Source organism: Cynocephalus volans, chromosome 10, assembly GCF_027409185.1.
Source record: "Cynocephalus volans isolate mCynVol1 chromosome 10, mCynVol1.pri, whole genome shotgun sequence".
Classification (NCBI taxonomy): domain Eukaryota; kingdom Metazoa; phylum Chordata; class Mammalia; order Dermoptera; family Cynocephalidae; genus Cynocephalus; species Cynocephalus volans.
This window is the reverse complement of record NC_084469.1, coordinates 83,153,191-83,168,233: the sequence shown is the minus strand read 5'-3', so window position 1 is coordinate 83,168,233 and position 15,043 is coordinate 83,153,191. Positions and strand designations below refer to the sequence as shown.

At 37.3% G+C, this 15,043-nt stretch overlaps 1 protein-coding gene across 1 annotated transcript in view; it reads right to left on the bottom strand.

The window, feature by feature from the left end:
* Nucleotides 1–15,043, bottom strand: part of ITFG1 (integrin alpha FG-GAP repeat containing 1) — a 256,540-nt gene that overhangs the window by 170,038 nt on the left and 71,459 nt on the right. Inside the window, exons 7-8 of the mRNA XM_063110734.1 lie at nucleotides 8,600–8,661; nucleotides 1,482–1,563 (exon numbers count right to left, since the gene is read on the bottom strand). Of these exons, the coding sequence (XP_062966804.1) occupies nucleotides 1,482–1,563; nucleotides 8,600–8,661 (144 nt within the window). The remainder of the gene's footprint in view (nucleotides 1–1,481; nucleotides 1,564–8,599; nucleotides 8,662–15,043) is intronic.

Sequence of the window (15,043 nt, the reverse complement as noted above, 5' to 3'; positions counted from 1 at the left end):
CTTGCTTTTTGATAATATCCAACTAAAAATACATGAACTTTTAAAAAGGTATTGTGGGATATTTATTAGAAGTTTACTAATACATTAAAAAAAGTTTATTGATAAATTACCTAAAGTTATTAAAAACATGCAAGAAATAGTTATGTTTCTTAATTTTGTATATTCTGCATATCTTAAAAACACCACCATCATAAATGTCTATGTTTATGGTTAGGAAAATTTTTAAAAAATTTAAGTAAAACTACTAATAATTTTGGTAAAAGCAAGGCAATTCATTATGATATAAAACACACAATCATAAAACACACAGCTTTAATCCAGAGGTTCTTAACAGGGGTTAAGAAGGTCAGGGAGGTCTATGAGCCCCTTTAACCCCTGGTTAATTATATAGTGCATGTATACTTTCTTTCCTATAGACAGAATTGTGAAGGGATCTGTTATTAATCCAGCCAACCAAATCAATCAGCAAATTTCAAAATATAATTTCATGCATTCTATCACTTGACAATTTGTATCAAAAACTGTAAACCAGCCACTCCTAACTTAAGTAATACTCAATGTAATAAAACTAAATACAGTAAGATATAAAGATTCATGATGAAATTTCCATTATATAACATTATCAAACCTCTGGCTTTAGCTACCTTGGGATACATCACTAAGACACTGAACAATGAGTTGATTTAGTCAACTGAGTAAAGAGCAGCAACAGCAACAAAAAACAGTAAGTCCACTGAAGGGACTCAAACTATAATTTCTTATGCTCTTGCAATAAGCCTGGCACTTTGCTTTACTCATTTTGTATTATTCATAATAGCCTTGTGAAATGGATATTATTGTCATTCCATTTTATAAGTGAGGAACAGGCTGAGATGTTTGTTGGAAGAATGAAGAAGCAGGAGTATGGGAATGAGTTTCAGACATCTTTTAGGTGGTGGTCAACAAAAATTCTTTTAACAATAACCCTGACAAATGATGAAAAGAGCCATATATGTTTTGAAAGTACCTGACCCATGTGAACTTGATTAACTGGATAGACTCTTATGAAAAACAGAAATTCATATGTTCTCTTTTGAAAATTCAAAATAGATATTACTCTTTTTTGGAATTAAGATGTAAATAAAAAATACTTTTTTAATATTCAAGTTTCAAGACAACAGATTAACTTCTTTAATTATATTTGTTTCATACACTGGATATAGGTGAAGAACTCATAATAATTACTATTTAGTATTCTCTAAAAAAGTGTTAGTAGACTTCTTAGTTTTGCATGTTACTCCTGCAAACAGGATTAAATTCAAACTATTTTTTAAACATATATATATGTCATAAATTCCTCCTTATTTTATTAAGAAATTGACCACATGCCACGTATAATACTAGAATAGTTCAGAAGACACTGAAGTTATTTTCTGCTATGGGGAATTAATATAACTAGGCCAGAAAGAGGGGTAGAATTTAAAAGCTAAAACCAGTCTTACCAAAGTCTGCAAATGCTGACTGCCCAACCACCTTCATATTTTGAGGTTTTTCAAATACACTACTGACAGAGAAGTTTCCATCCTGTTAAACACAGAAAACTTTGAATTAGACCATCATAATCATCTTATCTGTGAAATATAAAACAAAGCATTTTAACTAAAGCAGGGAAATAAATAATTTAAGGCTTTTGCTGTATTGCTCAAAAATCAACCCAATCTCCTGTTCCACTCTTATCACGAAACAAAAGAAACCACTGTGAGTTGAAGAAGATGTGAATTTGAAGTGCTTTCTTTGCTGTTAATTCTGGTATAATATCCTTTACCAAAATCATAATCATAATTTCAGACATAATGAGTTCCTTTGACTTTCAAGTGCTATGGAAGGCTGTGGAAATATAAAGAAGTATAAAAACTAGTTCCAACCTTCAAAGAACTTACAATCCAATCAGAAGATAAAATGTAAGAGGTAACATATAAGTGGTAAAAGTAAGCAGCAACAACACTATGTTTAACAGATTCCAAGAGAAGAAGAAGATTCTGTTGGGGACAATTAAGAAAAGATATTCAAATGACAGGAGAATTCTATCGATCATTAAAGGGTCAGTTCATCATCAACTCAAATTTATGTATCAATGAGAAGGGTTATAATAACTACCATGTACGAAGCAGAGGCAGTTAAGCTAAAAAGAAAAGGAAGACCCTTCAGAGACCCTTCATTTCAGTTACTCTTTCCAAAAGGAAACAATACACTTTTGACTTCCAAAAATATTATGCATTTCTTTAAATTACTGCTTTCCTTTCTATAATTTTAGATTACTACACAAGAAAAATAAACCAAAACAATGATTTTGGAATTTTGAGCTCTCAGTTTTATACAGAGCTCTCTTATCACTGTATTCACTGTTTAATTACTGACTCTCAAACCTATATACTTTATACAGGATATCTATATACTTTAAAATGAGTTTTTCCTTCTTTGCTCCTCTAAGGATACTGTACATCTGCAAGCCAGTTTCTTAAGAGATAATTTCTGAACTTTATGGAGAAAGGCACTGCTATAACAAAAGCACATGTTTGAGGACCATGAGTAAGTGAGCAAGATTTGTCTTGTGACAGGCAATTTTCCAACTATTTTAACACTCCATTATCCACATGCAGAAACATGTTTCCCCTACCATTATCTAATGTACTTTTCAAATGATTTTTCTATAGACATTTTATTTACAAAAATGTGTTAAATCTTAGGGTTTCCCTCCAGTCTTACTTAGAGCCTGAACTTGCATTAGAGATGTGTCAAAGTTGTCAAATTTCTGACTGAAGTGTTAAGTGCTTCTGCATTTTAGAAGGATCACAGCCTTGGTACAGAGTGATATAATGTTTCTTGAATGAATGGAAAAATCTCTCTTAAAACACATTAGCCTCTTATGAGATAAAGCTGAGTAGAAACCAAATATACTGACTACAGTGAATAAATTACTCCTCTGCAGGTCTGTAAAATTTGGTAAATATATCTGGAAATGTTTTTAGATATAACCTCATGATTCATCTCCACCAAGAAACATTGAGTACTTGCCAGGTGACAGCCTCCCATGTCCAAGATGCCACATTCACAGTGAGCATCAATAGAAGAAGAGCAATACGATCTTCTAATTATTAGAGAAAGAGAATATATTCTTGCCACAATGAGAGCATGAAGAACACATTATACATATGCCAAAGTTGGGGGAAAAGACAATTCTTTACTTAGATGAATTTTCTATCATTATCATTACTTATTCTTTACTCCACTTAGCAGTATAAACCTATATAACTTAATTACATTCAGATTAGCATTATTTATATACTTAGTATTTGGCAAAAATGATTTAATAACTGCATCATCAATATGTTATTACTCTCACTAGATAACACATTTTAAAGTGTAGCATGGCCACACTTATTTTCAAAGATGAAGCTGCTATGCAGCTATTTAACGTAGGAAGAAAACGTATCAATACTGTTTTTCATTCTGAACTTACACAGAGCAGAATAGTCTGGTAGAAAGAGCACCAGACTTCAAGTTAGATAATGGAAATTCCAGTCCTGCTTTCATTAATTAAGCTGTGTCACTTTGGGACAGCCACTTACTACTCTGGATTTTGGTTCTTAAATCATCAAAAGGGCATAAATGTACTGTCTCCTTGCAGGGTTCTAGAGAGGATCAAATGAAATGATACACAAGAAAGTATTCTGCAAAATGTAATGTATCAGGCACTATAAGGTATTTTTATAATGGCAGTCCTGCGCTAATGATATGCAAATACTTTTTCACAGGCTGCTATTTGGGACTCATCCACTCCATGGTCTGCCCCATTCTTTACTGTCCTATTTTTACTGGCCTTCACTCCTTCCCTGCAATCCAAAGTTGGGCCAACTCACTAGGGGTTCTGCTGCAGCTATGTCCTTACCTTTTCTTTTGTCTACTTGGTTTCTGGAATTATCGTCACAATGACTTACAGGTAGAAATTTTAGAGAAAGAATTCCTAGTTCAACTCCCAGCTCTACTGTTTGCTAGCTTTGAGTTCTTCTCTATCAGTTGACGTCTCTAAAATGTATTTTTAAGAGGTTTTTGTGAGGATTCATAAGATAACCCATATAAAGTGCTCAACACAGTGCCCAGCACATAGAATGCATTTACTTAACGTTAACTGTTAGTAGTAGTAGAAACACTAGTAATAATACTACTACTGCTTCCACAACTATCACCACCGGCAAAGCAGCTAACCCACCACCATTGACAAGGCACTGTTCTGCCAATTTCTGTATGAATTCCCACCACAAACGCCATGTTGTAGCAAGTATCCTCTAATGAATTAATGTCAATGTCTCAGTCTGCATGTTTTAATATTTAATGTTAAACCTGTCATATTTAAAATGTTAAAAAATGATCAGGAAGTAATCTGTGATGACTATTGTATATACATATCTTTATTCATGCAAAGCAGTGGTTCTCAATGGGGGTGATTTTGTATCTCGGAGAATATTTGGTAATGTCTGGAGACATTTTTAATTGTCAAAATTGGGGAATGGTATTATGAAGTAGTGAGTGTAGGTCAAGGATACTGCTAAACAGCCTATACTGGACAGGACAACTCTCCACAGCAGTTATCTGGCCCAAAATGGTGACAGTGCCAAGACTGAAAAATTCTGACATAAAGGATGTTTAAGAGTCTGCTTTTGTTATTCCTCTCTTAACTCTTTTCCTTTACTACACTTATCTACTATCTTCCTTGAGCTATAGTTCTAAATTTCTAATCACTTCCTTGATACGTCTCTATTATAAAATAATTTATTTTCCTGCCCCAAATTAGATACTTCTTTTGTCTTTTCTATTTCTGTTACTGGGCACCAGAACAAAACACCAGTTACCATTGTGTTAATAGTCATCTTGTCTTCTCATATCTATCCCTTGTCCATTCCTAACATTTTACTCCTTTAATCATTCACCCCTTTACCAGGTTCTTATAAATTTCACCTAAGTTATCTCCTTACTTCCAAATTTTCCATGCTAACCTATCTGGTATGCAGCAGCCAGATTAAGAGCAATAATGAAAGCTCTATTAATCTTACTCTTACTTATAAAACATTTAATATCTTCTCAATAGATTTTTAAAAGATCAAGTCATGACCTTCACTGATCTTGTCTAAACCAATTTTTCCTCTTTTTGTTTTTAATTTACCTATCCAGTTTATTTGGATAAACCAATTTTTCTAATCTTACCTTCTATATCTCTTTCATGTCTGGTCTAAGCCAGCCAATCTCTACTCTCGGAATGTATTCTGTGTTAAGGCCTTTCTTGGACCAGATGGAAGCAACTGCTGTCCTTCAACTCCTGTAGCATGAGTTTTATATCTCTCATCAAGCCAGCCAGAGTTGTCCACACGCACTTCTTAGCCCTCCTCCTAGCCTACAAGATCTATTCAATTCTGTATCTCCCAGAGCACTACCATGGGGCTATGCACACACCTGACTTTCTAAAAAGATTTGTTGTAGTTCTTATTCTACTACTACTGAAAATGGTTTTATAGGTTTTGAGTTCTTTTTGGTCACTAGTGTGTTACTACGAAGTGTCTGCCCAATCTCTAATTAAAAATGATCATCCATTTTATGAAAACCACACTTTTCCTGAATTAGTTAATTTTGAATCTACATTCTTCTTAATTTGCATTAATGACTTATTTTAACATGAATACTGACAAAGCTTCTCTCCTTGACCACACTTTTTTTTTGGCTCCTCTGAGACCTCTGCTCGACTTAGCCCAACCTGGGGCTTCCATCTCCATCTTTGTAGAGTTCAGTTCTAACAAGAATCCTCCTATGTCAGTTAAGTCAGAATAATCCACCCTCAATATCTAACCAAATTCCTCATCCCCCACAGTCTCCCAGGTAGTATCTGATTACTCTGGCCTGCCTTCAGAAAGCTTGGTCAGTTTAGCAAAGAATTACTCTACCCTCTTAATAATTTCCCATTCATTGATCTGTACCCTAACTCCTTGGCTATAATGTCCCAATTTTTCTTGTTGTATATGGAGTTGCATCCAATCTCTCTCCCCTACTGCAAAATCCCATTGGAGTAGTCAGCCCCTTGAATAAAATCTGCCTTGCCATATTTAATAAATGTCTAAATAATTTTTTCTTCAACAGTACTCGCTGACCCAACTGCTTTATAACAAGAACAACCCTTAGTCCCTATTGTCCAATAGCCAATTTACTAATTTTCTTTTTAAAAAAACAATAATAAAGGGGAAAAGAATCCCAAACAAAATCTATTCTCTTCATGAAGATTTTTCTCCTTTTGAGTTGCTTCACTTTATTACCTTTAAATCAGTTTAGGCTGAGAGAACATCATATACTTAAAAGTGTGTTTCATAATTTTATATACAGTCTACTTATTTGAGACTTCCCACCCCCTTCATCCCCTGGATATAAGTTGATAAAATACATCTCTCATTTTCTAATACGTGAAGATTCACATGAGTTAAGAATGAAAGGACATCTGCAAACAAATATCCCCCAGCAAGGAAACACTTAATGCACAGCAATTATAAAGAATATAAAAAACTGTATTTCTATCATCAGATAAAGTAGTACATTAAACAAAAAATCCTTTTGGTTTAGATGTCTTTCTTACTTTTCTTGCCCCATTAAAAAAAAAAAAGGATCAAACTGCTTAGTTTAGAAGCAGTAGTTAGAATCTCAGATCTTGTCTAAATAAAGAACCTCCTCCTCACCTTCCATGAAGAAATTTGAAACATTGGTCATAGTATAAGAGATGGCTGGAAATGAATCTTCTTCCATGAGTTTGTGCTTTACATTTTAAATATCTGCTTATTTTTCATTAGCATTTTAATAAACTCTATAGAAGGTTATGGGTTTAATTTAGATTGGATAAAAGATAATCAGGAGTAAATAGATGGGAAATCAAGAAATCTAAAACTAAAATTTGTTAAGTGCCTACTGTGTGCTAGGTATTTTACACATATTGTTTGATTTAATCTTAAATTAAACATTTTATGAACAATTAAACAAACATTTTATGAAGCACAGACTCTTATACCCAGCCAGACCAACATCTGATGAATGTGACTGAGTTGGCCAGTTTTGCCTGGCCTTAAATCTTGTCTTCTCTAGCCTGAAATTCAGCTTTATAATTTTAGGTGGTTTATTCTTCATTAATTAATCTTTTGTTGGGGCTCAGAATAGAATACCAGAAGGTGAAGGCCTCAGAAGCTGTCTCAAAAGCAAAGTTTTCCTCTGACCTTCTCCTGCCCTCCTGTCTCTCAGCCTCATTCTCCCCGGAGTCAGGTGAAAGAACGGAGAATCCCTCTTCCCCCAGGTAAGTCATAAAAGCCAGAACCACTTTTCCCCAAAGCTAGCCATAAAGACTAAAAATTACTCTAATTCCCACTCCCCACCTCAGACTTTCTGTATTGGAGGTGGCCATAAAGAAATCCTCTAATCTACTTTGTCTGATTGTAGGTCCTAAGGACTCTGTTCTAGAAAGGGTCCTGCCCCATACCCATGGAAAAGGAATGGTACCCATAGAGGCCAAGAAGAACCTGAATAGACAGGCCTTGCTGGGTTTTCCCACTCAGTCTACTACCATTAGATCATACTCTTTTGTCCAATCACATATCTATACAGCTGTCCCCGCTTCAAAGAACCTAAGCATAAAAATGCAGTTTTCCCTATATTTTTGAGCCTTTATTCTGAAGGTTCCAGAGTTACATAAAACTATGATCAAATAAATTTGTTAGGCTGTTTCTTCCTATTAATCGGTGTTTTGTCAGTTGATGTTCAATGAACCTTCAGGAGGCAAAAGGGGAAGTTGGTTCCATGCCCCTACACTTTCATACAATGTACATCAAGCTAAAAGTAAAATAAAAGCATGACATAAGTTTGGGATTCTACTTATGATTTAAAAAAAACAACAAGGGCCGACCCGGTGGCGCACTCGGGAGAGTGCGGCGCTGGGAGCGCTGCGGCGCTGGGAGCGCTGCGGCGCTCCCGCCGTGGGTTCGGATCCTACATAGGGATGGCCGGTGCGCTCGGTGCGGCCGGTCACAAAAAAAAAAAAAAAAAAAAAAACTTACTTAAAAAAAAAAAAAAAAAAAAAAACCAACAACAACAACAAAAAACTCTACTGGGAAAGACTCCTTAATCTTAGTCAACTTGGCAGTATGTTTAGTGGCTGTTGTTATAATTTATATAAGCCTGAAGGGCAAAGAGGCAAAATTAGTCTTTTAAAAAGAGTTTTCTTCATAAACTATCATGCTGACAAATTAAATGACAGTAACCTCTCTCAACAGCTGACAGCCTAACGGGGGTCCTGTTAACATGTGCATTACGGCAGACTGATTGGTTTAATTGGCAGTCATGCCAAAAAACCTGCAGAGGAACTGATGCTGAATGAATCATTTCCTTCAGCAATATTCAGCAATGCAACCAAAGGCTCTTAAAGTTTTCTATTTATTGTTGAAATCAACCGACCAAGTGATTACTTTCATTTTATTTTCTAAAATTATGTGCTTTACTGAAAGCCATCATTTAAAAATGCTTCAAAGAAAAGATTTCTTACCAAATTTTCCCATATCTCAAACTGGATAGTACTAGAGTCAGACAATGTTGTGAGGAATAAATCTAGAAGGAAAATAACAAAAATGTAAGCACTGCAGTCATGCTGATGTGTACATTTAAAAACAGCAAGATATACAATATATAAAAATAATTATTAATACAATTTTACTTAAACATATTTTAAATTATATTTTAACATGTTTAATACCATCCAAAAAAGAAAAAAAAAGCAGACAACCCTGTATTAGTACAATTAAGGAAAATGTATTTAAAGAGTGTATTTGGTATTGGTCCTTCAAAATCATTCTTTATTTTCAATAACAATTTTGTGTAGCACTTTTTTTTATCATACACTTCTAAAAAAATCTTTTTTTATTCCAAAGTGCACTATATTTTAAGAAAAGATGTTCTGATCATAATCACATTTTTTTTTTCTCACCCTAAAAGCAACACTTGTCTATATATTATGGTATGGTTTCAGCATTATTTAAATTACAGTGTTTCAGCACCCCAAATCTTTAGCAGTCATGTTAAATGAGCAATAAATTATGTTTCAAATTTTGAGTAATAGAAAAATTATCATCATAAATTCCAGTGAAAAAAATTTGTTTTTCTGGAAAGTACAATAATTTTAATAAAATTTCTTTGAAAAACAATAGGTTTACAGTCAACCCAAATATCCTATTAATGAAAAGGCCAGTTGAAAAGCAAATCTATTCTAGTAGTGGCATTTGTTACAATGTCTGTACAATGGCAATTTTACTTAATGAATATATAAGGTTTTAAAATGATGAGGCGACTCACAGAAATATTAAAATGACATTACTCTTTTATGCTTTAAAAAATCGAAATTACCCAGAGCGATGTGGAGACCATGACTATTTTAAAGAAAAGATTTTTTTCCCTCATATTAAATATTCTTAGAAAAGTATCATTAGTATTTTAATGTGTTTTCTGTAAGGGTTTTATATGAATTTAATGAAGCTAATTTATGTAATGGTCATAATAATAAGGATGTTCATAGAATCCCCAAAAAGCTAAGTAATTTGTTCACTTTTATAGTTAGTTGAACTGAAAACTCCTGTTTCCAAGTGGAACCATTCGTCCACATATCATTTATTTCCATCACACAGAAGATGCTTTGCCTACACATACAGAATTGTAGTCTTTTACAAAGATGTTTTTATTTTTTACTGTCACAGACACATTCTCTCCCAATGAAGGGTTCACGTCCATATTCAAAGAAAATCCCAAACAATATCTGAGATTTGTGTGATGATATACCTACCGCCAATCCCTTCTCCTTTTTCCATGTATCCTTCATATTTATCTCAGCATAATTAAAAAAACAGAAGTGCAAATATGATCTCATTCCTTTTCTTCCAGGATGTAGAGCAAATCCTTCATCTGTCATGTGAAGACTGCCTTACCTACGTTGCAAGGCTTATTTCCTCTATTTCCCCACAAGAAGATTATGCTCCAGGCAGCAAAGTAGTCACCAGATTTTATCATATTCTTTCACTTCTGTTTGCCTCTGTACATGCCATTCCTTCTCCCTGTAGTGCCCTTCTACCTCACAGCCACCCGGTGAATTAATTCTTCAAAATATCCCCTTCTTTCCTGAGGCCCTTCCTCTCTGTAGGCAGAGCTTTCCTTCCATTGTTATTCCACTATGATATCTCTATCATGGTGGTTATCACAATACACCACGATATTCTGGCTTCACATCTGTCTTTCTGGAGCTTCTTGAGGGTAGAAGTCATGCCTAATTGATTTTTATATCTCTGTGGTTCCTATGTGCTTGGAAATAGTATGTGTTCAAATGATTGTTGGATAACAGGGACACCATGCTATCTGAATATTGTAGTTCTTACAAATTTGCTTAGACTGTCTAAAAATAATTACTCTATTGCATCTTTAAAAGGAAAGTCTTGGGGAAATAGAGGTCATAAGTTAAAGCATTTTATTAAAAATAAGTATGACTAATCACAGTGACTACTATATTAAGATTGTTTAGAAGCTGTTACATTTTCACATTATCTGAAAATGTGGATAATCAGCATTATAAAATGATTAGTGATTTAACAGCCATAGGGATTTCTAAGAATCACTAAGAGAGGCATGACAGTGCAAACTCTGAGCTATTTGAAAGAAGTAAAATCCAGAAAAGGGGCAATCATACTATTATATAATATAACTAAGGCGAATTTGTTCAAACTGACAATATCAAACTGTGGAAATTCTTAATACGTTTGAGAATAAATGAAGAGGCATCTTTCCAACAAGGGATCAAAGGCTCAGTGCCTTAATAAGGCAGTTAGCATCATGGGATTGGAACTATTCTGTAACCACATGTGGCTAAGCAAGAGAATTAAGGGAATGGTAGATGGCTATCAACAATCTATCACCATTTCTGGAAAAACAACTTGAGAATTTTTTTTCTACTGGTATTGTATTAGTCTCAATATATATTTGCATAAAACATGATAAGTTATGATCTTCCTGTTGTTTCATGCATATTTAGAAAATTTAAGAACTAGAAGACACAATGCTGATTCTATTTTCATAGTATTAAAACTTCTTATTAAAACTTTCATAGCTATTTATTAAAACTTTGAAAAGTAGTAAAGCTAGATGGGGGATTGGAAGTACCCTGTAAAACTGACTTTTTAAAAATCTCATTTTAGTAATCAATTATGAAAAGAGGTTATAGAAAAAATGAATGATTAATTACATAGAGAAATAAAATTAGAGACAATTAATAACTAACAACTCAATATGAAGAATCATATCTCATACTTGGAATGAAATGAGAATGAAATAATTGCTAGAAAAAAATTTTAGTCAACAAACCAATAAATTTCTCACCTTCCCACATGGCTGAGAGTAATACACACAATAAAATTAAAGGAAATGTACTGAATGAAACTAATGGATCCTGTGACATGCCACCAAGATCTTTTAGGAATGGAAGACTTATTCTTTCAGCTGTTAGAAATACTGCTGGTAGACAGCCCTAAGCAGTCAGCCCTCTTTGGAACAGCTTAGGGTGAAAAGAATTATCTTGCAGAAGGTCATGACCCTTCCTGGGCTGGCCTGCATCCAATAACTGCTCAATTTAGAGGCATAACGGCCAGACCTGTTCACCACAACTCAGGACAACTCTGCAGGAATATCCTATATTTAGAGCTCTCCAGGAGTCAGTTAAGGCTTTTTTTGACACTGAACCACAGCCCAACTCTGCTTCCTTTCCTGGTATTGACCACAAGAAAATTCCCTAAAATGAAATTTCCTGCATAGGAATCTCAATCTCAGTGTCTGCTTCCCAGGGAACCTAACCAGTGACAGTTGATGATAAAAGTGATCTGAGAAAGCAGACACTAAAATGAGATTTGGAGTTGGATCACCTAACACAGTGCTGGCAATAAGGACTCCTTTACTGGGGGTAAGCTGAACACAAACATCCCCACAACACTATCTTTTCCTGATGTTGTCTTGGAACAGTATTGTGGTTGAAGAAATGCATGAGTGAGTGCAGTATTTCAGTCTTTTCGAGAAATATGAGGTAAACTCTAAGAGCAGTGGAATTAGACGGCTATTGTTAAGCTCAGTTGAGGAAATACAAGAAAGACAAAAAGGTTGAACATGAGTGATCAGAAATTCAAAGCTAAGCATAAAAGGCAGAGGGCCTTTTGAATAGCATATAAAGAGGTTTCTCATCTACAGCAGGAGGGCAAGGAGGACCTTGACCAGTAAGAGAGAAGAGCTCCCGGGCCGACCCCGTGGCGCACTCGGGAGAGTGCGGCGCTGGGAGCGCAGTGCCGCTCCCGCCGCGGGTTCAGATCCTATATGGGAATGGCCGGTGCGCTCACTGGCTGAGTACTGGTCACGAAAAAGACAAAAAAAAAAAAAAAAAAAGAGAGAGAGAGAGAGAGAAGAGCTCCCAAGAAGGTTAAATTCTCAACAAAAGCAAGTCTGCTATGCTAAGGTTACGGCCCCAGTTGGGAGAGAATGATCCTTGACCCATGGGATGGTAACATCTGGGTTGACGAACCTGAAACTCTTGAATCCCCAGAAGTGGCCCATTATTCACTGTAAAAGGCTTAGTATTCCTTCCTGTTGGAAGATGATGGAGAAATATCTGTTCTCATTAGGCAACATGCTCCCCTTTGCTATGATCTGCTCTACCTTCTCTGCTGGACACTAGGCCAGAAAGTGGGGTTAAGTTACAGGATAACCCGGCCAGGAATGTGATGGGGACATGTAATGGAAAAATGAACTATACCCTGAATTAAGTCCAAGACCTAGCTAATATGTACTGGCAGAAGCCAGGAGAACATGCATGAGACTATTTTCTGGGAGTGCTTGATCAAGGTGCAGGTAGGTGGTTGGGTGAATGGGGTGTGATATAGGGGGAATGGGGTGGGGGTGGGGCAGAATAAAGAGCTGGTGGTATGGTGATAATACTGGACCTCTTCCGCCGTGGAAGTGGCAGCAATTCATTTTATAGGAACAGACACTTATCCTGGATATGAATGTGACTTTCCTGTCTTAAAAACTAAATTAAAAAGTGATAATAGAAATAATGAGAATTTTTAGAAGACAAGATGGCTGACTAAGCACCAGAACAACTAACAAACAGCTAAACTGATGGGAGCATCTGTAGGAGAGTGCAGGAGTGCAACAGGAGACTGGTGAGATCCTTGTGGAGCATGAAAGCCCAGGATGGCAGCATAGAGAGGAGAGAGAGGCACAAGGACTTAGCTGACAAGTCTCTCTGCAAGTGGAACAGATGCAGGAGAAACTTTCCCTTGCAGGGAAAAGGTAGAAAGAGGGTCCATACCAGCCCCCATCCTTATCTTAGAGTCCTGTAGCTCATACTGCAGGTGGATTTCACAGCTCTTGTAAGCCTGGAGCCAGGTGTGGGGAGCTTTCTAGAAAACACACATTGCAATTGTTCCAGCATAGGAGCACATGTTGTACACTTCCCAATCTCCACCCTTGTGACCCCAGCCAATGCAGTACTGTGCAGTCTGTACTGTGCAGTACAGAGCCACTGCAGGAACACACCCTGCCCTGGAGGCCAGTAGCCTCTGCACTTTCCCAGCCTTAAGGCTCTGCCATCATCCCAATGCACTCACTCAAGAAGCCACAATGCCTTGACTACAGCAGCTTAAAGACTGTGAATCTTTAGCTGTGAATCTACTCCTGCATGTCTGGCAAGCCAAGCCCAGGCCTGCTGAATTGATGTGCCCCCCATGTCCTGGCTTAGATATCAGACAGGCAGACCCACCTCTGGCGGACTGTCCCTTTTACTATCCCACCCCACCTGACACTTGGCTGAGTTCTGTGGGCTTGAGCTCCCAACTCCTGAGAAAAACAGCTCATGAGTACCTACCCTAACAAATATGCAGAAATAAAGCACATTCATGTCCTCCAGGAGAAAAAAACAGGCAATTTCATCCATAACAGTACCACCTAGTGGCCTCATCCACTACCAGAGAAGCAGCAGGCCAGGCCCCCTCTTGGCAGGCACACTTCCTGACCTTGCCTACCACCTGAGAAACGGCTAGTTGGGCTCCCTCTTGGCATGCTCACTTCTTGAAAAACCCACCACCAAAAGAAGCTGATCACCAGGCCCCATCTCTGTAGCACCACCTGGTGACCATGCCCACCACTCAAGAAACGGCTGGCCAGACCCCCTCTTGGTAGCCCTGCCTCAACTCCTTGCCTACCATCTAAGAAGTAGCTGGCCAAGCCCCCTCTTTGCAGGCCTTCCTAGTGGCCTTGCCAACTGCCTGAGAAGTGGTGGGCCAAGCCCCTTCTCTAGCAATCTCTCCTACTGCACAAGAACTGGCTGGCTGGGCTGCCTCTCTGCAGGCCTGCTTCTCAACATCACCTGCCACCTGAGAAGTAGCCTGGGAGCCCCATCTTTGGCAAATCTGCTCTTGAACTGCTGAGAGAAGCACAACCTTGCACCTGATCCCGAAAACTGGGTGGAGTGGACCAGCTGCCAGAACACCTGTACCCAGTCGGCCAAGCTTAAACATGCTGATGCCCTCTCAGAGAAACAGCCTAGCTGTCATGACCCTGGCAAACCCACACTTGAATCTTTGACCTATCGCAAGCACACACATATGATTGAGAAACAGCCTGGCTGAAATGCCTCTGGTGGACCTGTTCACAGAGAATGAGCACAGTGATCCTGCCACTGGCAACCTAGTCCCAGAGACCTTGACATACCACAAGCCCAACCCACAGCCTGGGAATAAATCCAGCAACCCCATCCCCAATGAGCCAGTTCTCAATACAACTGACCTACAGTGTGTATGTGCACACCTCCGGCATGAGAACCAACCCAGTGGCAAACCTGTGCCACTACCACCACAACATCCCAAGCATAGGCCACTGAAGCACTTGTGGATTATAGCTGAAGAAACTACAC